General features: G+C 44.0%; 1 protein-coding gene across 1 annotated transcript in view; it reads left to right on the forward strand.

Moving 5' to 3' along the window:
• LOC147711075 (protein-arginine deiminase type-2-like) overlaps nt 1-25,117 on the forward strand; it is a 727,074-nt gene that overhangs the window by 442,935 nt on the left and 259,022 nt on the right. Inside the window, exon 10 of the mRNA XM_086921889.1 lies at nt 5,240-5,347. Within this exon, the coding sequence (XP_086778015.1) occupies nt 5,240-5,347 (108 nt within the window). The remainder of the gene's footprint in view (nt 1-5,239; nt 5,348-25,117) is intronic.

A 25,117-nucleotide genomic window follows, 5' to 3' on the forward strand; every position in this document is an offset into this window, starting at 1 on the left:
TTTAAAACGCGCTGCAGTTGGTCATGTAATCACGTGGAGCGCATGAACGCGCGTTATCATTGGTTCTAATGGTGTCAACAATGCAACAAGCTCGCTCATTGGCTAGCCAGCCTAGGACCTCGAGTAGTCATTGGTCGATTATCGGGCTTGTAGTAAAAAAAAACACGTGGAGAGTAAAAATAAACATAAACAGTAACGAGCGCATCAAAAGCGAGGTCGAATGAAAGGTCAAGTGCTTGGGAAAATAAAGGACAGCGTTCATGACGTTTACCTATTGTTGCCACCTATTGAATATTATGGTGAGAAACACCGTATTTGTACACTAGGTAAACTGCCCTGTTGAGGCAAGGATTCTTGCACAGTGTGCTCACACAATAGTGTAAACAGTATAGATGGACAGGTGTAAATATCTGCATAGAGGTGTACCTATGACTGACCCTGTGTTTCATCAAGTCTATCTATTGTGACTTAAAGTAGAATGTTATGATGAAAAGCACCAGATTAACATATCGAGTGAGAGTTTCATGCACAGTGTAATGGACAGACCATTTAGGGTGTACTATATAAGACCAGTGTGCTTGTACATGAAAATGGACAGATTTTAGTATCCTCCTGCTAATATTGGTTTATCAGGGGCAGTTGATTACAATTCTGACAAGAACTCAGTATTGATGACCTATTGATATCAGAAAAGAGACTACAGTGTGGACCAAGGGATATCATCATTTAAACCCTCTTTATGTGTCTTAAGTTTTAGTACCCATCTTTGTTCTTTTTTCATTAGGTACTTGGCCACATCTGCTGTATGTGTTGGGATAAATGGTTGTTCTAAGACAGTCCAATGAAATTCAGTGGCCAGATGTTTAGCTTCCAAGAAGTGAGTAGTTAGTTTTGTGGCCTGTCTGGCACAGCGGATGGTACTCTTGTGTTCCGATATCCGTATGCGGACCTTACGTGTGGTCAGGCCCACATACTTATAACCACAAGGGCAGGTAATCAGATAGATCAAATGATCACTGTTGCAGTTAGTAAATTTAGTCTGCTTCCAGGGTCTCGAAGTACCAATATCAATTTCTACTGATTTTGTTGTCTGTGCACACACCTGACAATTGCCACAGGGGTGGTGCCCCTGGACCGGAGGGAGGTTCCACAGTGAACCTATGGCTCTTGGTAGATCTTCATGTGGTCTAGTGTGCACCAGTCTGTCTCTTAGATTCGGACCCCTCTTAAATGAGACCAAGGGGCGAGGAAGAGTTAAACGTCCCGAATTTAGTATTGGGCAATGCTTCCTGACCATGCTTTGGATACTGTTGGAGAGATTCCCAAAAGTATGGACAAAGGTAAGGCGATCCAGAGTAGCCTTAGGAGGCCTTGGTTCCAGCAGAGCTTCTCGATTGTTGTTCATTGCCCTTTTCATGGACCGTTGGACTAGTCTAGGGGGGTATTTGCGGGCAACCAGCTGTATGCTCAACACATTTGAATGTTTCTTGAATGCCGCCTTTGTTGAACAGTTCCTCTGAACCCGTAAGAACTGACTGAAGGGGAGGCTCTCCTTCAGGGCTTTCGGGTGGTTGCTGTCGAAAAGTAGCAAAGAGTTCCTTGCAGTGGGCTTCCTGTAGAGCTCAGTTTGCAGGCCCTCTGGTCTTGCAGTGATTAACAGGTCAAGAAAAGCCAGTTCGTGTAGACCTATTTCTATGGTGAACTTCAGATGGTTATTTCTGCTGTTTAGCCAACCCAAGAATTCCATACAACTTTCGCTCGACCCTCTCCACACAACAAAAATGTCATCGATATACCTTTTCCAGGTCTTAAGGTTATCGATGAAGGGATTTTGGTCATTCAATACGTGATTTTGTTCGAATGAATGAACGTATAGATTTGCTAAGCTGGGAGCATAAACGCTCCCCATGCTGGTTTATTTACAAACATCTGGTACCAGATTTGTGGTTTCGACAGCAACCACCCGAAAGCCCTGAACGAGAGCCTCCCCTTCAGTCAGTTCTTACGGGTTCAGAGGAACTGTTCAACAAAGGCGGCATTCAAGAAACATTCTAATGTGTTGAGCACACAGCTGGTTGCCCGCAAATACCCCCCTAGACTAGTCCAACGGTCCATGAAAAGGGCAATGAACAACAATCGAGAAGCTCTGCTGGAACCAAGACCTCCTAAGGCTACTCTGGATCGCCTTACCTTTGTCCATTTTTTAGGAATCTCTCCAACAGTATCCAAAGTATGGTCAGGAAGCATTGGCCAATACTAAATTCGGGACGTTTAACTCTTCCTCGCCCCTTGGTCTCATTTAAGAGGGGTCCGAATCTAAGAGACAGACTGGTGCACACTAGACCACGTGAAGATCTACCAAGAGCCATAGGTTCACTGTGGAACCTCCCTCCGGTCCAGGGGCACCACCCCTGTGGCAATTGTCAGGTGTGTGCACAGACAACAAAATCAGTGGAAATTGATATTGGTACTTCGAGATCCTGGAAGCAGACTAAATTTACTAACTGCAACAGTGATCATTTGATCTATCTGATTACCTGCCCTTGTGGTTATAAGTATGTGGGCATGACCACACGTAAGGTCCGCATACGGATATCGGAACACAAGAGTACCATCCGCTGTGCCAGACAGGCCACGAAACTAACTACTCACTTCTTGGAAGCTAAACATCTGGCCACTGAATTTCAATGGACTGTCTTAGAACAACCATTTATCCCAACACATACAGCAGATGTGGCCAAGTACCTAATGAAAAAAGAACAAAGATGGGTACTAAAACTTAAGACACATAAAGAGGGTTTAAATGATGATATCCCTTGGTCCACACTGTAGTCTCTTTTCTGATATCAATAGGTCATCAATACTGAGTTCTTGTCAGAATTGTAATCAACTGCCCCTGATAAACCAATATTAGCAGGAGGATACTAAAACCTGTCCATTTTCATGTACAAGCACACTGGCCTTATATAGTACACCCTAAATGGTCTGTCCATTACACTGTGCATGAAACTCTCACTCGATATGTTAATCTGGTGCTTTTCATCATAACATTCTACTTTAAGTCACAATAGATAGACTTGATGAAACACAGGGTCAGTCATAGGTACACCTCTATGCAGATATTTACACCTGTCCATCTATACTGTTTACACTATTGTGTGAGCACACTGTGCAAGAATCCTTGCCTCGACAGGGCAGTTTACCTAGTGTACAAATACGGTGTTTCTCACCATAATATTCAATAGGTGGCAACAATAGGTAAACGTCATGAACGCTGTCCTTTATTTTCCCAAGCACTTGACCTTTCATTCGACCTCGCTTTTGATGCGCTCGTTACTGTTTATGTTTATTTTTACTCCCCACGTGTTTTTTTTGACTACAAGCCCGATAATCGACCAATGACTACTCGAGGTCCTCGGCTGGCTAGCCAATGAGTGAGCTTGTTGCATTGTTGACACCATCAGAACCAATGATAACGCGCGTTCATGCGCTCCACGTGATTACATGACCAACGGCAGCGCGTTTTAAAAACAGGCTTCGCCTTCCGCCCGGTACCTCCCCAGTCGGCTAGGACGCCGGCCTTGGAGTACCGACGGAAAGGTAAGACGAGCTCCTTCTATTCTGGTTTCTCGCTATGCTGCTCCATTCCCGCACGAGTCCATTTGACGCGGCGGAGCCTTTTCTCCGTCGCCCTAGGGAACTGCATCACTAATTACAGATGCAAGTCCCGTTTACACCCGGCTACTGGTAATGGAGAGTGTTCTGTATTTTGTTGTGCACATTGTGATTGACATGTGTTTTCACATGTTTTTTAGAGCGGTGCTTCATCTTCCCCTGAGCCGCTGCCAGGTGGGGTGAGGCCAGTCTACCTTACAGATCAAGGTAAGAACTGGATGACATTTGGCTAATAAAGTCTCTTTCCAAATGGATTAAAACTGGTTCTGTAAATAATAAGAGCGAATAGATCAACTTTTCGAATGTGATTGTAATATTGATCCATAAACTATGGACTTATTTTGTAACCCATAGGATACTGATAGTTTAAACCCGATACCCACACCTCTTTTCTCTCCACAGTGATCGACACAGACTGTAAGGGCATTTGGATTATTCAGGTGACCGTGTGCACTTGTCTTATTTCCTTTTGTCACCTTTTCACCGTACTCATTATTTTCACGTTGTGCAGTAGGCCTAACTTTTCTAGCTCTGGTCCTGATGAAAGCAAGGACGCAACAGTCCCTGTATTGCAGAAACATGTCGACCACCCTTACCTCAGGCAGTCTACATAACCAGACTGCTTAAGGCCACATATACTTTTAATCTTGGTATTTAAGGCACACATAGAATAAATAACATTCTGTGCTTTTCTAAACCAATTTTAACACACTCTTTTGTCTTGGTTTTTTCTTTTTTCACTCACTTTTTCTTGCACTGCACACCCCAGTCCCATGTCTTTGTCCACTCATTAACATCGAGTGGTAGACCACACTGTTACTGTAAATACCACCAAAGGGACCCCCTTACCACCGGGTCGACCTTTGATTGTGGCACTGATTTTCTCAGACGGGTGGTTCGGATAAAATCCCAAATGATGAAGGGCGGATCCGAATGGTGACTGATGGGTATTTTCCTCATCCCTTGAGAGCCTCCTGTGCCGAATCAATTTTGAGCTGTGGGTGTTTGGGCAACTTTTGTACACCTCTGGGCGGTGTTTGTTTTGAGACCCTCTGGTACCTTTTGTTGTTTGTACATAAAAAATTAACATACACAAGCAAAAGGGGGCAATGCAGACCATGGTTGCCACCCGAACAGTTCTGTCCTTGTCAATCTTATTTATTGCCCAGTAGAGCATTACTCGTAGAAGCACTAATTGCACATCTGGAAGAAAAATAAATGAATAATCACTCACCCCTCTAATCATAACTTCCATTCTGTAAAACTGCACACATATTAATATGTGTGATTAATTTTGTTGTGGAGTTCTAATGTGGTTATTTGGTGAATGGATGTACAGGTGAGATCATGGGGTACTGATGGATTAAAGAGTAAAAAATCATATTCTCATCACAGACTCGTGAGGAATTGGAAAGAATTGTAAAAAAATCGTTTTATTTATATAAAGTAGTGCGAAGTGCTCACAATTGCCAGTTTTTGTTATCATGCTTGGTTTAGATTCCTTTTGTGAACTGTCATTTATCGAGACTTGTTCTTCATAGTCTCTATTTCTCTTCGAAAACAGGATGAAATGGAGTTTGGCTACATTGAGGCTCCACACAAGAGTTTTCCTGTTGTTCTGGACTCCCCTCGAGACGGTGGACTCAAAGACTTCCCTATCAAGGAACTCCTGGTAAGCAAAGTGTTCTCTCTTTTAACCAACTGCAGTACACTTCCATAAAAGTTCACTTTCAGCGGGGCCTCATTCAGAGATTGGTGGACCAATATTGCCTCTGCCAGACAAACCTCCATCTGGGTGCCATATTTCGAGTTTTGCACAGGGTCAAGTTTAAAAAAAAATCCTAGCATCTACCGCATTGATGGTGGGAGCATCTTTAGTGAAAAAATGAGTGATGGCCAGTCCGCCATGCCCTGTTGGAATGGTGGACTTGTGCTGAGTTTTTTTTCTCTCTGAATACAGACACCCAAAGCCTCTCTTTGGAAAACAATATATCAATGTTCCTGTCACAGTGATAGCGGTTTCTCAGAAGGTGTTGGACCTTATTACACTTTTCCTTTCCAGGACCACCATCATGGTGCACATGGTAGACCTTGATAGGAAAGCGACAGATAGTAACTACTTGCCCTATTCGCACTGTTTGGTACCCCACCAAGAAGAAGCAACTCTGCCATCAGGATACACTCCATCTGTAATATTTGGCAGATGTGGGAGGTCGGTGGATGTGAAAAGCCAACTGTAGCAAGTATCCCTCTACAGCCCTATCTAAATGAGGCTATTAGATTGTGCCTTAATTCCCATTTCTTCTTATGATTTTCATCTGCACAAGGTCTTTGCAATTGTTCATGATGTGCAAGCTGGGAAACTACGCATAATATACATTAAAAAAAATCCCCTTTTATCCCCTCTTTGTTTTACAGAAATGTGCTCATACTTTGTTTTTCTTTTTCTGTTCTACAACTGAAAGTATCCCAGTTTTATCCTCTCATCGATATAGGGAATTCCCTGCTATGATTTTTTTTGCCCTTTTCAGACCACTTAATATTTTACATATTACTAGAATTTAGTTTGAAAGCGGGAAAAACAGGAACCAATATGTGGCAAAGTTTCATTCTTCTCATGGTTTTTTATTATAATCATGAGTGCATCGCAGGTAATCACTTGGAAATACTAAACTCATTCCCGTTATAATTAAAATGTTGATATAAAAAAGAATATATATTTCCTAATTTCTGGATGTGTTTGATGTATACTTGTACCTGGATATTTTGGGTAGTGTGAGTTTCAAACGGCCGAAACTACTTACACCAGTGTCCCTGTTTTACAGTAGTTACTCAGTGGAGGTCCACAGAAGTCAAAAGGTTTCCACAGCAGCTGCTCCTCCGGTTAGGCGGAGGAGCATTGCCCCACTTCTCTATGAGCACTTTTAAAAGGAAAACTAAAATGATAGCTAACGTTATTGTGTTTTTAGTTTTCCTTCCTGCTAAGGTGCAGGATGGGGCGTATAGGGCTGGGCTCACCAAAGGAGGGGCCAGTGGGAGGAGTGTTAGGCACACTCTGTGTGTGTATGTTTGTATTGGCATTTATATAGCGCACTACTTACCCGTAGGGTCCCAAGGCGCTTCGACCGCTGCGAAACCCTTCCTGGCTTCCCTGAGAGATGGTCCCTTAATGGGTATCTCCAGGGTGAGACCAGGCATCCCCGGCGGTCTGGTGGGGCCGTTAGTGAAGATGAGGCAAGCTAATGCCCAGAGTTGCCGAGTGTGGTCGCTGATCAGAGTGGGCACCGAGGCGAGAGAATTATCGAGTCCGCTGACCCTGGTCCAGAAACCTGCCGCGCCGGGAATCGAACCCTGGTCCCGGGCCGTCCTCTGCTCTCGGGTCTGCCGCCTCTAACCAGTGAGCCACACTACTTCACTTTCAAGTGTGCCAGACAGGTGAGGCCGGCCAAACTGTCCTGCACACTTTGGATGTTCCTTATCAGGCTGCATTACACAGCCTGGTAGGGAGCATGCACAGCCTCCCCTTCCCCATCTGAGCAGTGAACCACGGCACGCAAACCAATCACAATGCTGCATTGCAGCACTGTGATAGGCCAGGGGAATCAGGGAGGCTGTGTGCTTCCTGTTGCGGCGTGGAGAAGACGTTGGAGGAAAGGCGGCGGCTGGCAGCACCCAGGTAAGTCTTTTTATTTCATTTTTTAGTCCCCCCTCCTCTCGTCCCACCCTCCCCCTTTCGTACCATCCCCGTTCAGGAGCAGCCCCTACTGTGTTTTAAAACAGCTGAGATAGATCATTCTAATCAGACCACATTCACAAAGTTCACAAAAGTATTTTTGAAGGTAAACTTACTTTTAAGGTTGAAAATGTCCCCATTAACACCTGACAGGAATTCACAAAAGCAATCCCTCAGACAAAAGTGGGTTTGCTACTTGATATTTCTTCACCAAGACAGTAGAGAAACGTGTAGTAGTAACTCTTACACAGGATGTGGGAAGTGGGCAGAATGAGGCATAGTTAACCATGCAATTTTGTGAGGGCCCATAAACTGGTATATGTATTTGGGTATTCCCAAACTCAAATCCGACCCTTTCCCACCCTGGAAATGGATGAAGATTTGTTACAGCAAATGGCTGAAGTAACTCCCCTCGCGGGATGAGAAGGCCGTTAGAAATGGGGTTTCTGGTTGGCTAATGTATACACTCAAGCCAGACAGAGCCCACCACTCTAGTCAGGGTAAGCTAGATACACAAATGAGAAAATCTGTGCTCACCCTCTGTTAGCTTGGCGCAGAGCCGGAAATGATCTAAATAGGCAATGTGTAAAGTAGTTATGCAGCACACACCCACAGTAACACAATGAATTCACCACAAAAATACTTCACTCAGGTTTATGAAAAATAGCTTTTGTATTATCAGTAAATCAAGAAGAAAATGATGAAAATCTAATAAGTACTTTTCAAGTTATACTGGTTCAAAGTGTCACATTAAATGCAAGATTTCCAATCAGTCGCGGCAATAGTGTGCATACAGCACTTACGATCAAGTACTGACTGATGTGTACTATTTCTACACATTGACGTGAAAAATAGTGCTCCATGCAGCACTAAGGATATGGATTTGAAGGGCACTGGCCGGTGACTGGGACCTCAGGGTCTCAACTCCCCACTACAGTACAGATGGGCCAGACAGAACTGTCCTGGCTTGCTTGAAGCAGTCGTTGTGGTTTTCTTCAGGCTTCACAGTGGCAGCGACTGGAGTAGGAAGCACCGGGTGAGTAGAGGGTCGAAGATCCTTGCGCCTCTGGCCAGGCCCCTGGTCACTAGGCCATCGCACCTGACACTGAGACTTCAATGTATAGGGCACAAGCCAACTAGCCCTTGGAGAAGACTGGAAGTTGGTCAGAAGGCAGAGGTATCAGGCAGCAGGCCATCACAGTGGGACAGGTTACAAAGTGGCAGTCCCTCCTGCAGTCCCTCCTGCAGCTCAACAAGTAGCAGGCCAACACAGCAGAGCAGTTAGCAAAATGGCAGTCCCTCCTGGCAGCACAGCAGTTCTTCTGGCAATGTGCAGGTGTAGAGTCAGCGATTACTGATTACAAGACCAAACATGTTTGATTAGATGGCACCAGAGTCCCAGTCCTTATACCAAAAGGTGCTTTTGATGTAGCGTGTGACTTAGAAAGAACTCTCTGAAGTTCACAGGTCCCCTTTCCGCCCAGTCCTGTCTGCCAGCCTAGCTATGGGGGGTAAATAAGCCCTTTGTGTGGAGACAGGTCACTACCTATTCAAGTGAAGTGTTACCTCCTCTCCTCCCTCCTGCCCAGGATGACCCATCAGTATGCAGATGAAGTTGAGCGTTCTGTGCTGTGGCTGTCTATCTAGAGGGAATGCACAAATGTAGCTGTCACCAAGCCTAGTCCAGACATGTATTGGAGACAGGCTGCCAGGCACACAGAGCAGTAAGTGCAGATAAATGTCCACTTTCTAAAAGTGGCATTTCTAAATTAGTAAAGTTAAATCCAACCTCACGAGTAAATAGGATTTAGCAATACCATTCCAAACATATGAAACATCAAAAAGATACTCCTCTCTGTACTAAAAAAAGAAGTAGACTGTTTGTCACTACCAGGACATGCAAACCACAACAGTATAAGTCCTACCTTTTACTTACATAGCACCCTGCCTTTAGGACTATGTAGTGCCTGCCATAGGGGTGACAAATATGTAATAAAAGAGGCGTTTAAGGCTTGGAAAGTAGATTTAAATGGCAAGTTGAAGTGGCAGGAAACTGCACACATAGGCACTGCATTGGCAGGCCTGAAACAGGTTTGAAAACCTACTTCTGTGGTTAGAACAATTAGTGCTGTGGTCCACTAGTAGCATTTAATTTAAAAGCCCTGGGTATATGGTAACCCATTATACAAGTGACTTACAAGTAAATTAAATATGTCAATCAGGTGTACACCAATTACACACGTTTAAACACATACACTTTAGCACTGATTAGCAGAAAAGTCGTCAGAGTCCTAAGGTCAGCATGCAAATACAGCAAAATGTGGAAGTAAAAAGCAAAACTTTTGGGGGAAGACCAGCCTAAGGATCCCAGGTCAAACACATGTCTCCCCAGCTGAAAGTGGAGAGGTATACCTAGTTTCTAGAGAGTTCTCTTCACTAAGGCAAAAAAACCTAGATATACCATCAGCATTGGATTTGTTCTACCCTGCAGTCCATACCCTATAGGGAAATTGACCACCTCAACAGTTTTGGAAATTCACCCCTCATTTGCCTGAGCCACCCGAAGGGCCTGTGCTCATTTTGAACAAGGAAGTGGGTACCAAGCAGGTATGACTTCTGCTTCTTCAGTGCCCAACCCACAGCAAGAGCTTCTCTCTCAATAGCACACCATCTCCGTTCCCTGGGGGGTAACGTCCTGCAGATTAAGGCTACAGGTTCACCTAGGCCCGCCTCACTAAGCTGAGCTAGTACTACCTCTATGCCATTTCCTAAGCATCTGTCTGAATGATAAACTCCTTGGAGAAGTCAGGAGCACTGATCACAAGAGCTGTACACATGGCTTGCCTCAGAGAGTCAAATGTAGTTTGGGATACCTCTGTCCAAATCGGATTCCTGGCCTCTTCTTGAAAGTCAGCTCAGTCAAGGGGGCAACAATGGTGCCATATCCCTTGACACATCTCCTATAGTACCCAGTGAGGCCTCAGAGTGTTCTGACCTCAGTCTGGGTTTTAAGTGGCAGCCAGGCAATGACGGTTTCTATCTTGGTCTGAAGGGGTTGCACCTTCCCCCTGCCCACCAGGTGTCCCAAGTACACCCCTGCTCTATTTGGCAGTTACTTGCCCTGATAGTCAGGCCTCCCTGTTGCAGAACCTGAAGCACTTCCTGTAGGTGAAAAAGGTGGTCCATCCAGCTGCTACTGAAGACCGCTGTATTATCCAGATAAGCAGCAGAGAAGGCCTCCAGTCCAGCAAGGACCTGGTTCATCAGCCTCTGGCAGGTGGAAGGAGCATTATTTAATCCAAAGGGCATCACAGTGGTAGTGGGCCTCTGGAGTGTAGAAGGCTGACCTCTACTTTGCTCCCTCTGTCAGGGCGATCACTGACACAACATAGGTTCACTGACACAACATAGATGTAAAAAATCTTGATGTTAAAAATATTGAGTAAAAAATATAGACAGCAAAAATATTGACTCCTATACTTAAACAGGTAAGTACAAAAATATTGACTAAAAATATTGATGCAAAAATATAGATGATTAAATATCAACTTTAATCAAATATAAAATAAGATAATACCTTAAATCCATTAAATATCAAATATAATATTCATAAAATAAAAAACTTTTATATGCATTTTAATAGAATATAACAAATAAACACATAGACAATAATGTATACATAGGTTTACTTTAAAACAATTAATAAACTATTATTTTTAATTTATGTTAAAAGTTTAAAATAATATATAAATAAAAATACATAGTAATGATTTAAAATATAAAAAAAACTAAAATATATAATAAATAAAACATTAAAATATTTAAAAAATATTTAAAGTTAAATTTCACAATAAAATCAGTGTAAAAGTATGGTAAGTGTTGGATAGCAGAGGGATTACATTTACTATTCCAACTCCACTGAGTGCAGCAGTAGGGAAAATGTTGGATAGCGGAGGTGTAAAAATGACTATTCACACTCCAGGGAGAGCAACAGTAGGGAAAGTGTTGGATAGCGGAGGGAAAAAAATTACTATTCCACTCCAAAGACTACAACAGTAGGGAAAGTGTTGGATAGCGACGGGGTAAAAATTACTATTCCCACTCCAGGGAGAGCAACAGTAGGATAAGTGTTGGATAGCGGAGAGGAAAAAATTACTAGTCCCACTCCAGTGAGTGCAACAGTAGGGAAAGTGCTCAATAGCGGAGGTGTAAAAATGACTATTCCCACCCCAGTGAGTGCAATAATAAGGAAAGTGTTGGATAGCGAAGGGGTAAAAATTACTATTCCAACTCCAGTGAGTGCACCAGTAGGGAAAGTGTTGGATAGCGGAGGGGTACAATTTACTATTCCCACTCAAGTGAGTGCAACTGTAGGGAAAGTGTTGGATAGTGGAGGGGTAAAATTTACTATTCCCACTCCAGTGAGTGCAACAGTAGGGAAAGTGTTGGAGAGCGGAGGGGTACAATTTACTATTCCCACTCCAGTGAGAGCAACAGTACGGAAAGTTTTGGATAGCGGAGGGGTAAAACTTACTATTCCCACTACAATGAATACAACAATAGGATAAGTGTATGATAGCAGAGGGATAAAAACTTTTATTCTCACTCCTGTGAGTGCAACAGTAGGGAAAGTGTTGGATAGCGAAGGGGTAAATATTACTATTCCCACTCCAGAGAGTGCACCAGTAGGGAAAGTGTTGCATCGTAGAGAGGTAAAACTTACTATTCCAACTCCAGTGAATGCAACAGTAGGGAAAGTGCTGGATAGCGGAGAGGTAAACATTACTATTCCCACTCCAGTGAGTGCAACAGTAGGGAAAGTCCTGGATTGCGAAGGGGTAAAAATTACTATTCCCACTCCAGTTCGTGCAACAGTAGGGAAAGTGCTGGATATCGGAGAGGTAAAAATTGATATTCCCACTCCAGTGAGTGCAACATTAGGGAACGTGTTGGATAGCGGAAAAACGAAAATTACTATTCACACGCAAACATTTACAAAAAATAAACATTTAAAAAATTCATAAAAATAAATAAACAATACTTAAAAAGCGAAAGAAATATGTTAAACATATGAAAAGAACACATACTATAATATTCATTACATATAACAAAAACCTACATATATTATACAAAATGAAATGACAAATATATTTAAAAAAAATATATTTTAAAGTAGCAAATATTTATAAACAAAAACATTAATTAAAACATGAATGTATTTATCCTATGCCCTACCCTTTAACACCAAACCAACAACAAAACACTTTAACACTTTAACATTTTTAATTACATTTATTTCCATAATCAACATCATTAGTAATTAATAAAACAATTGTATTAACAAAAAGCTAATAAACATTAATTGACTGCACACATTTTAACACTATAATTTCCACTACACACACCTAAATTAAACTATAAAATAATAAAACACAATTAAAACTTATTTTTAAATTAAAAACCTTACTATTAACAACTAATAAGTAAATAATTAAAATGTATTTTATACCCATCCTTTACCCCTTTAAAAGTAAAAACAACACACAAAAAACAATTACCCCAAAAAATCAATTAGTTAACAACGATATAATAATTATAAAAATATAATTGTGGGTATCTGCGCGCATTATAAATGCAAAAAATAAATAAATAAATAAATAAAATATATTTAAACACAAATTACTTCCCATCCTTTACTCCTATAAACACCACAACACACACCCAAAATTAATTAGACAATAACCATAATAATTATAAATTAATTCATTAGAATTATTTTACAACTGATTATTATTTCATAAAATAAAAATAAAATACCTCCCACCCTTTAAACCTATAAACACCACAACACACACCTAAAATTATCTACACAATTACCATAATTAATTACCAATTAATTACAATTAATCAACAACCAATTATTAATTAATTAAAAATACATTCCATTACACAATTAACACTATGACATCTCAATTATACAAATATAATAACTAAAAAATGATCAATAAATGTAATATAATTAAATTACTTCCCACCCTATTCCCCTATAAACCCCCAACAACATTATGGAACTAAAAACACAAAATTTAAATTAAAAGAAATTAATAACTACTAAAAATGTAACGCATATATTAAAAATACAAACACCTTTTATACAAAAAACATACATCAAATACATATAAAATATGTCCTAAAATACATAACATTAATAAAAAAATGATCTTTTTAAGAACTATGGGCATCATTACGATGGCGGGTGGAATTTCCTCAACGCCAAAAGGGACCGCCTGCCATAGGTGCAGCGGTCCCGCCATGATCCCGCATTTTTCACATTGCGGCGGGTGATGCTGTAAGCAGCATCCTCCGCAATGTGAGTGAAAAATGCATGTTGAGCATTTGCATGCACAACATGACAGGCACCGCGCGGTGCCTGCCACCTTGTGCATGCAAATGTAGTGGGTACTCCCCAAGTGCACCCCCCAACACCCCAGGGCCCCACAACGGACCCCCAATACAAAAGACAGTATGCCTTTCCATAGCGGCATCGCCGTCATGGAAAGGCCCTCTCCGGCAGGCATCCTGATATGGATGGCGGTGTCTGAAAGACACTGCTACCATATTGGGCCCGAGATCTGCCCGGCAGGCAATCGGATGGATTGCTTGCTGGCGGAGATGCATCGGACGGTCTTTCCGTCCGCCGCTGCAACCCTCGCAATTGTCATATGGCGGGGGGTAATTGTAGGGCGTGCGGGGTTCGATGTCGGGCAGATCGCCACCGCCAGTCGGGCAGTGGAGATCCACCCAACATCATAATGAACTCCTATATTTTTGCAAACAATATTTAACAATTCGATATTTTAAAAATTGATATTACTTACCTTAAGTCGATATTCTGGAACACGATATTCTTGCTGTCGATATTTGTGAACCACGATATTAAAGACTCGATATTTGTGCAACCTGATATCTTTCACTCAATATTCTGTATCTGCACCCTGCCAGTATCCTGATCTAAGATCAAAGGTACTTAAGTAGTGGGCAGTCCTAACCTGTGAATGAGCTCACCCACCCTTGGATTGGATGAGTATCAGTCTTTGTTACAGAATGTAGCCCTCTAATCCACACTGAATCTCAGCTCAGGTGTGGCCCTCTATGGGCAGCCTTTGATACCCGCACAACCAGACTGGACCAAGGACTACTATAGAGTTCTATCACCCCAAACTCTAACATTTTAGACACTTCAGCTTTGATGCTGGACTCCACCTTATCTAACAAACTATAAGATTTATTCTCAACAGAGAGGCTGCCCCCTGTGTCCACATCATAGGCTCACAGGTGGGTAGTCCCAGGATAAGTGAAAACAGAGAGGAATACTGTCCCAGTACTTGGCGGCAGTCTCTCTTTTGTCCAGAAGTTAACATGGAGGAAAGGATTACTCCCTCTACAGACTAATCTTTCCCCCCACAAGCTAAGAGGTCAGGGAGAGGTTCACTCTCCACTTCACTCCTGCCATCTGTCACCAGCAGCATTGTGACCTCAGACCTCTCAAAGTGGGGTTTGAGGCGATTGACACACAGTAGCCGGTGGGATTGCCTAGGGGTCTTGAGATTCACAAGGTAAGTTTTCTCCCCCTTCTTCTCAATCATATCTTATGGGCCAGCCCAGCGGTCCTGGAGAGGACTGGGCTCCATTACCCACACTTTCTGACCAGGCTGCTTAACCACATTGGTAGACGTTTTGTCATACCACTCCGTTATGACGTGCTGGCTGGCTTCTAGGTTACTGGAAGCATGCGTCCATTACTTAGCCATTTGGCTCCTGAAGGTCAGCATGTAGCTCACTACATCCTGAGGTGTTTTCCTGGGAGATTGCTCCCAACCTTCCTTGACCAAACTCATGGGTCCTCTAACAGGGTATCTAAACAGAAGTTCAAACGGGCATGGAAAGAGGCTATCCCTTTTTTTTCTCAATGCCTTTGGCGGGCCTCTGGTTATGCCCTTCAGGGTCTTGCTGACCCTCTCAACAAGCCCATCAGTTTGTGGATGGTAAGGGGTGGAGAACTTATAAGTTACCCTACATTCCTTCTACATTGACTGGTTATATACAGACATGAAGTGTGGCCCCTGTCAGGCAAAACGTCTTTGGGGAACTCTCATGGGTAAAAATCCCCATCAGGGCCTTTGCCACCACAGGTGCAATTGTGATCCTCAGAGGGATTGCCTCTGGGTACTTAGTAGCATGATCCACCAAGACCAGGAGGAACCTGTTGACTGAAGCAGTCTGGGGATCCATAGGCCCTACAATGTCGATGCCCTCCCTCTCAAAGGGTGTGCCAATGACTGTCAGTGGGTACAAGGGGGCCTTAAGCCTTTTCCCTGTCTTCCCACTAGCCTGGCAGGTCATTCAAGTTCTAAAGAATTTATCTGAGAAAGTCTTGAGTCTGGGACAAGAAAAGTGGGGGACACGCCTTGCAGAGGTCTTGTCTTGGCCCACGTGTCCTGCCATGGACCAAGCTCAAGTAGGAAGGCCCTGTAGCATTGATAGTACTGAGGGAACACCAGAGCCCTTGTTGTTCCATGCACAGTGTAAAAGAGGCTGTCTTCCTAGTAAAAGCGGTGGCTACCAGATGCATCAAAGGCTGCTTGGGCTTCAGAATGTTGGCTCAGTGCCTCACAGGTTTGGCACTCTCTCTGTGCCCTACATAACTCCTCCTTGGTGGGTTCCTTCTACATACCATCCGGAAATGACAGGCAGGTCACCATGGGGAGCAATGCCCTCTTCTCAGGACTCCGGGGTGGCCACCTTAGGTGCCCCATCCATTCCACTAGAGGTAGCTTCAGGGGGTGGACTTCCTACGCCACCTGCCTTTTCCCATGTTAGCAGCTAGCTGGGCCATTGAAGCACAGATCCCGTCAGGTAAACCTAGCATTGCCACATGACCCTTGAGCACATTTCATTTCAGATAGTGTGCTCAAGATCATTATCCCATTTCAATACACAAGGGAACCCAAGGAAGCAGTACGCTAGGGACCTTAGGGAATTACAGCTTTACACAGGACAGTGGTCCCTAGTCAAAAGGATATTTTGCAAAATAAATATAGACTAAATAGCAACTATATTCATTGTCCAGCCGGACAGTATTTAATTTCTGATAAGTAAAATACAAAAGGAATATGGTGTGATACAAGCAGGACACCAGCCGATGCACAAAAAGTAAGGTAATCTTCACCTGAACGCGGATCGCATTGATAACCCATTCCTTTCCCCTTGCCGCACGGCCCCTATCACGGTTGATTGCTGCCCGGTTAAATATCCGGCAGACTACCACGTTATTATTACTGGCTCTGGGCTTTTCATATTGGCCCTGCAGTATGGGCTTAAAAAGTTATCTTTGACTTTTCAAATAAGAAGGCATGTATTGTTTGTCCTAAAGATGAACTCTGAATAATTATAGGGTTCGAAACGTCGTCGACCTTGTCACACTATATGCATATGAATTATGCTAATGTTTGCAAGCAATAGTGTGCTAACTGTATTGTCTGACTGTGAATTGTGATACACAGACTCCCTCAATTGCCTGAAAATTCCTATTGTCTTTCTCCTAAGTGTGTTAGTTGGGCATTGGCTGGTGTCCTGCTTGTATCACACCATATTCCTTTTGTATTTTACTTATCAGAAATTAAATACTGTCCGGCCGGACAATTAATATAGTTGCTATTTAGTCTATATTTATTTCCCAAAATATCCTTTTGACTAGGGACCACTGTCCTGTGTAAAAACAAGGTCATTATCCAGCAAACTGTCCAAAGGCATGACAGGGCCTCCGGCAACTTTCAGAAACTGAAACCCCCCTCACTCAAATGGAACCAGGGCCACAGGATAGTGGCCCTCTCTGTTGTCAGCCACCACAACCTGGTGGAATGCATGGGGAATAACCTGCTCTGGGAAAACCAGCTGACTGCTTACCATAGTCATACTGACTCCTGTATCTCTCAGAACCTCCACACCCTGCACATTGATTGTGACCCATTGCCTGTACTATATGTAGTATTCAAAGGCACATTGATCTTAGGAACCACCTCACTGTCACCCAGGGACACTTGGGTAATACCACCACCCCCCATTAATTGGGACATACCCCCATGCCCACCTTCCAGCAATACCCCTGCTCTTTTTGGACACTTGAATCCCCCTTATAGTGTCCATACTCAAAGCACTTGCAGCACTTAACAGACTTGGGCTGCTGACATTTGTGGGTAGTTTTTCTTCTGGTGGCCAGATTTGGAATGAGAACCAGACTCTTTCCCTTGTGAGTTTTTTTGGGGGCCTTTAGAGAACTCCATATTTTTACCCCCCTCCCCGTCCTTCCTGTGGTTGGAACCCTAAACACCCTTTTGAGAGCTCCCCTCAAGTGCTTTCTATGATACTCTGGTGCTGACCCAGATGTCTGCCTCCTCACCAATCTTCCTAGGGTCAGAACGCTTACTATCCACTAGGTTTTAACACAGTTCTGTAAAACAAATATAAAGCATGTGCTCTTTCAAAAATAAGTTATACAGCTCTTCATAATAATTCAGATTGCTGCCCCTCACTCAGTCTTCAGTGCCTTACCAGCATAGTCTAAGCAATCATCCCAGCTCTATGTATTTAGCTTGAGACTGGCCTTGAACCATTGTCTGTACTTCTAAGGCTTCAACCCAACCTTACTGGTCAAAATGGTCCTGATTGCAGTGTAGGATGTCTGGTCCCCAGCCTGTAGTGTAAGAACAGTTTCCATCCCCACTGTGGGCATGTACCTCCATAAACTACCAGCACAAAACTCTTCTGGTACCTTGTGCACTTTTAGAGCTACCTCATAGACTGCAAACCACTTGTCCACATCATCCCCCACCACATAAATAAAGACCAAATCCTTGGGTACTCTATAATTTGACTCATGGGAAGATACTGTATGTATGCTGCCACTATTACTGTTGCTGGATCCCACTTGTAGGGCTCTTATGTCCAGCTCTCTGAGACTTAGTTCATGTGACATCTTCCATTCCTACATGGCTAGTCTCTTCTTGCTTTTTCTCAGCCAAAGCAGGTTTTTGCTGTTGCTCCATTCTTAGCAAGATCTAGTCTCAGTTTCCTTTCTTCCCTCCTGTCTGCCAGATCCTCTGGGGACAGGTTTCTTTGAGGGGACACTGTTTGTGGATGAGGGGCCCACTATTGCTTCATGCAGGTTGTTGGCCTCCTCCCCATGACAAGGTAAATCCCCAATGGAATTTATTCTTAGATTATCCTCCTCCTCTATAATTTCTTGTTTTTCCTGGATTTTCAGATCCTGCAACATGGGTCTCCGCCAAGGCACTCTAAGCTTTCTAGAACTCTACCTTCCTGCTGTGTCCCTTGATAGAAATCTGAAATCCCTTACAGAACCACTTCAGCTGAGACCTACGGTAGGACTCTAACATAGCCTTCTCAAAACCAGTTGCTATAGGTGCAGGTACTACGTCTCCTGTTTGTGACATGGTCTAGCAGGAGAAAATCACACGGGCCAACCAGGGAAAATTGAAACAACAAAATCGAATGGTCTCAGTGCAGAGTTGTATTGAACAATGAGTTACTGTATGATATTGCAAAAACACAAGGCCTATCCTACTTCTGCCTCCAATGTTAGAAATGGGGTTTGTGGGTGGCCAAGCCAGTCATAGCCCACCACTCTAGCTAGAGTAAGCTAGATTCACAAATGAGATAACCTGTGCCCATCCTCTGGTAGCTTGGCGCAGAGCAGACAGGCTTATCTAAAGAGGCAATGTGTAAAGTATTTGTAAAACACACACCCACAGTAACACAATGAATACACCACAAAAAGATTTCACACAGGTTTATGGAAAATAGTGTTTGTATTATCAGTAAATCAAGACCAAAACGATAATCTGATAAATTCTTTTCAAGATATTCTGGTTCAAATTATCACTTTAAAGGCCAGATTTCCAAGCAGCCAGGTCAATAATGTGCTAGCCGCATTTACGATCAAGTGGTGACAAATGTGTACAACTTCCTCGCCAAATCACTCAATAGAAGTCCAAATAAAGTCAGTCCATAAAGTGAGAATTCTTGTAGATGTTTCACATCTGTAGTTTATTGTAGACAGAAGCCAAGTATTTGTGATAATCTGTACATGCGTATTGAAAACAGCAAAAAAACATGTGTTTCGTCACATAGTGACTTCTTCAAGGCTAGATAAGTAATGATAGGTTGGTGAGTGATTTGACATTAGAGGGATCTGGAAAACCAAAATCTAGTTGCAGGTATAACATATGACGTGCAAGATGGTGCTCTCATCCATCAAAGGTCATATGGGTCCGTTTCTGCATTCACTGTTGGCAATGAAAGGAAACAGCATAGCATTGTAAATGTACTCTGATTAAAGATGGAAAGATACCGGTAGCCTCTGGTCCAAAGTACAGAATTAGGTCACCTTCTACAATTAACAGCTGCAGCATAAATCATCTGGTTGTGGACCATGAAAAGAAGTCAGTAGTCAAAAACAAATATGTTAATTAACTGAAAGAGCAATAGTTCTCCAGTATTAGGGGTGTCTTTCATAGATTCACATGCCTGAATCATTCCCGTCGTCGGAGTGGGAGTCCCACGGTATATAAAAAAGCAGTAATATGCCATTTGTACATAGCAAAAAACAGTTACACCTAACCAGGAAGTAAAGTAGCCCCAGCTACAGTGGAGAAAACTTCCACATTAGTGACTATCCAAGTCATTATGTATAGACCAAACTGCAGCCAATCAGGCCACAGCTCCCACCAGACTGCTCTCCCCAGAGACCCAGGCTCTCAGATTTTTTACCGCACGTCGTGTGATAGGGAGTCTCTCTGAGCTCTGCTCAGTTTCTTCTCTATTTCTGAAAGTTTTCACTTTCAAATATGTCTACATCAAAGTCCCTGTTCAGGGCCTGTGAATCCTGCGGAAAGGCAAGGCTATTTAAGGAAGATCCTCATACTCTCTGCATCTACTGCTTGTACCCTGATCATCAGGCTAAGGAGTGCAAGATCTGTCGCACCTTCCCTCCAAAGACCCTCAGAGACAGAGAGGGTCGCCTGCTACTGTGGTTGCAGCGGATTAAGGACAAGGATAATCCAATCTCTGAGGTAGGAAGTTTAGCCTCAGGGTCTTCTGTGGGGTCTCGAAAGAGGATGGCTGAAAGTAAGATGACTACTCCTAAGGCTAAGGTGGCAAGACAGGCCCAGCTCACTGTTGACGCTGGTGAGCCTTCTACTTTGAAGAAGAAAAAATCCTGTGAGAAATCTGTGAAGGCAACAGATTCTAAAAAGACTGCGTCTTTAGTGTCACCTCAGAGGCCTGTGACCAAGGCAGCGACTACTCTGCCGTTTTCATGTAAGGCAGCCACGGCAGTGACTTCTACTGTGACTTTTTCCTCACCAAAGCCTTCTGTGGTGATGTCCTCAGCGTCCTCTCCAACTTATGTGCATGTTCAGATTCGTCCAATCTCGTCGACGAAAATAGTCACACCTCTCGTAGACGAGCCTCCGTCGACGAAGCTGATACGAGCGTCGACGACGTGATTGCCGTCGACGACAGTCTTACCGTCGATGAAGAAGACCTTGCCGTCGACATCAACGTCGACGAAGCTGCCGTTGACGGCTTCATCGACGTCGACGAAGCTGCCGTCGACGACTCCATCGACGTCGACGAAGCTGCCGTCGACGGTCCCGTCGACGAAGGCGTCGACGACCTCGTCGACGAAGAAGATAGTCCCGTCGACGGCCCATTCGATGGCGAAAACAGTCCCATCGACGGCCCCTTCGACGACGAAAGCGGTCCCGTCGACGGTTCCCTCGACGTCGACGACAAAACCCATCTCATCGACAAAAACTAAACAGCAATTATCGTCGACGGAGCAATTGTCTTCGACAAGCACATCGTCGACGACGAAGACAATGCCACAGGACACAGAATTAAAGGTGGCACAAGACAATCCAACAACACCAAAGTTGTCATCTTGCACAGATCTTCAAGTCTGGTCAGCAAGGAACAGTGTGATACCGCTACCATCTCCAGCCACCACTGCAGCGCTATTGCAAAAGCGTTCCTCACAATCTGCATCGATGTCGCCACTAACAATGCCAGACAGGCTTTTGGATTCTGAGGAAGATGACTCTGGTGATGAGTTATTTCAGGCAGCGGAGAGCCCATCTGATTTACTTATACAAGTAAAAGATCAGGAGGAGGAGGAACAAGTGATTCAGCCACCTAGGTTGGAGTCTGAACAAACACCAGGGATGCAAATGCCAATGGAACTTTTCCAGAATTTGCAGTACATGCTTAGCGATTATTATCGCCGTTTTCCGCCTTCGGAGTCAGGCGAATCACAAATCACTTCTCCACGGCCTCGAGTATCCTCGACACCAATGGATACAATGACTGAAGGAGCGGAACATGCCCGACCATCAACACCGGTGTCCTACCACCAAACGGAGGGTGAGAATAGTGATGAAGAAACCCATGAGGAAGGGGAATTAGATAATACGGAATCGTCGGAGTATGAAGATTATCAAGCCGACACACCTTCTCCAGATGAACAACCAAAAGCTAAGTCACCACCGGTGGATATTGCGAATTTCCATAGGATTATGGACAAAGCAACTAAAAGATTTCTCATTACTATGGAGACTAAACAGGACAAATGCTTCCTGTACGATTTTAAAAGTTTGTCGCGAGGCAAAGTTGGTCTATTCCCATTATAGACTTTATTTGGAAAGAAGGTCTGAAGATCATGGCCACACCAAACTCTTTACCAGCGGTTTTGCCGCGAGTTGATAAAAAGTACAGGGCACCTACTTCTTTGCCTGCCTGCCTGATTGGTCAGGCCAAGACGGAGTCAGTCATTGCACAAGCAGCTCAAAAGAGAGCAAAGAACCCGTCATCTCAAATCTCCACTCCTACTGACAGAGATGGGAGGCGACTCGATACCATTGGGAAGAAAGTATCGACCATTGCAGCGACCACAGTTAGGGCTGCTAATTCGCTGGCAATTCTCGGCAGGTATGATAGGCAGATGTGGTCAGACATATCGCCTTACATTCAGAAACTGCCTGAACCGGACCGGACCGAAGCCACTAAAATTCTGCAGGAAGGAGAGTGTGCTTCGTCGGAAATCATTGATGCTGCAGTAGACGTAGCAGCTACAGGATTCAGGCAGTTGGCAGGAGCTGCAGTCCTTAGAAGAGAGGGATGGTTGAAATCTACATCCTTCAGGCAGAAGGTGCAAGCCAAGGTGTTGAATATGGCTTATGATGGCGAGTACCTATTCGGCTCGCATGTGGATGAGGCTTTACAAGCCATCAAGAAAGATACAGAAACTGCACGATGGTTGGGTACTCTACAGTACCGGAAATCTTCCTTTCGTGGTGCAAGAGGAAGAGGTAACTTCACAAATAGAGGAGGATATTACCAGCAACGTTCATATACGAATACCCAAAGTAACCATAGATTCCAGCCATATAGGCAACAATCTTACGGCCAAAGGCGAAACAATTATTCACAGCCATGAGGAAAAACAACTTATCGGGGCAGAGACAACACTGCAAAGAAGTGAGGAACGCAGCCTGCCACCACTTCGTCCCAGCCAGTCACAAATTGGAGGAAGAATATCCCTACATTACTCAAAATGGTCGGAAATTACCACAGACAGATGGGTCCTGGATGTGGTTTCCAAGGGCCACATATTTGAATTTGTAAAAACACCACCAAATTCGCCCCCAAAAGGACCGCCCCCAGCACATCTCAAAGAGCTGTTCATCCAAATCAATACAATGATTCGAAAAGGGGCAATCGAGAGAGTACCTCAACATCAGAGAGGGAAAGGTTTTTACTCTAGTTTTTTCTTGATACGCAAGAAATCGGGGGAATGGCGCCCCATCTCGATCTGCGTGCCCTCAACAAATACATCAAAAAGTTAACGTTCAGAATGTTAACACTCCAAGAGATCCTCCAGTTTCTGACAGAAGGGGACCACATGGCAACACTCAACCTTCAGGACGCTTACTTCCACGTACCCATTTTCCCCAGGCACAGGAAGTTCCTAAGGTTCAGAGTGGCTGGCAGGGACTTCCAGTTCAGGGTGCTTCGTTTGGACTACGTCAAGCCCCGAGGGTATTCACAAAGATGTTGGCACCTGTAGCGGCCCACTTGAGATTACAGGGTATTCAGATATACCCATATCTGGACGACTGCCTTATCAAGGCCAATTCCTACACCACAACAAGCAACCATGTCCAGAAATGCCTTTGCCTGCTCCACAGCCTAGGGTTTTCAGTGAATTACGAGAAATCAGATCTGGAACCCTCACAAAGGAAGTCTTTCCTAGGAGCAACGCTGGATTCCAACCTCGCTCAGGTCTTCATATCAAGCGAAAGACAGGAAAAGATTCAAAGGATGGCGACTGCACTCCTCAGAAAAGAGTGCGTTTCTGTTCGAAAATTCAAATCTTTCCTAGGGATGATCTCATCGTGCATCCCTCTCACTCCAAACTGTCGTCTGAGAATGAGACCCTTGCAGGAGGAACTCGGTCGTCAATGGCTGCAGATATCAGGTTCCTTCGAGGATATCATCACCTTACCGCCTCGAATGTAGAACGCAATCCTGTGGTGGAACCAAGAACACAACCTACAAGTGGGTTGTGCTTTCCTCGCAGAAGTCCCCAGATTCATCGTGACCACGGATGCCTCGCTAGAAGGTTGGGGCGCTCACCTTCAAGGGATGACGATCAGTGGCAAATGGGACAAACAGCAAAAGGCATGGCACATCAATTTATTGGAATTAAGGGCCATTTTCCTCGCCATGAAGTCTTTTCAAGCACTGCTAGAAGGCTCAACAGTGTTGATTCGAACAGACAACACAACGAGCATGCATTACCTGAACAAGCAGGGGGGCACAAGATCAGCCCGGTTGTCCAAACAGGCTCAAGAGATCTGGAATTGGGCTCTGGATCACAACATCAACTTGTCAGCGGTGCACGTCCCAGGGGTAGCCAATGTGCTAGCAGACACCCTGAGCAGATCCAAGAGCAGCACTCACGAATGGGAATTGCATCAACCAGTGCTGGATCGGATCTTCCAGAGATGGGGTCACCCCGATCTAGACCTATTCGCAACATATCAGAACAAGAAATGTCCACAGTTTGCGAGTTGGATTCCCCACAAAGAATCTTGCGGGGATGCGCTGTCAATGAATTGGGAAAGGATATTTGCCTACGCCTTCCCACCAATCCCATTGCTTCCAAAGGTCATCAAGAAAATGAGAAGACAACTGTGTCGAATAATTTTGATTGCTCCATGGTGGCCACGCCAATATTGGTTCACACAGCTTCTTCTTCTCTCAGAACGCGAACCAGTCCAACTGCCTCAAATTCCGAATCTTCTGACAATTCAAGAAGGCAGAGTGTATCATCCGGACCCTCATTCTCTGAAATTATCGGCTTGGCTCCTCAACACCATGAGTTTGCACATTTAAACCTTCCACAGGACTGTCAAGAAGTCCTAGCCAATGCTAGAGCACCTTCAACGAACAAAACTTACAAGCTTAAATGGAAGCGTTTTTGTGTTTGGTGCCAAACTATGAATTTACATCCCATGTATGCTGAACCGGAGGAGATCTTACCCTTCTTTTTGCAATTGGCTAAAGCAG

The sequence above is a fragment of the Lissotriton vulgaris genome, chromosome 5, assembly GCF_964263255.1.
Source record: "Lissotriton vulgaris chromosome 5, aLisVul1.2, whole genome shotgun sequence".
Classification (NCBI taxonomy): Eukaryota; Metazoa; Chordata; class Amphibia; order Caudata; family Salamandridae; genus Lissotriton; species Lissotriton vulgaris.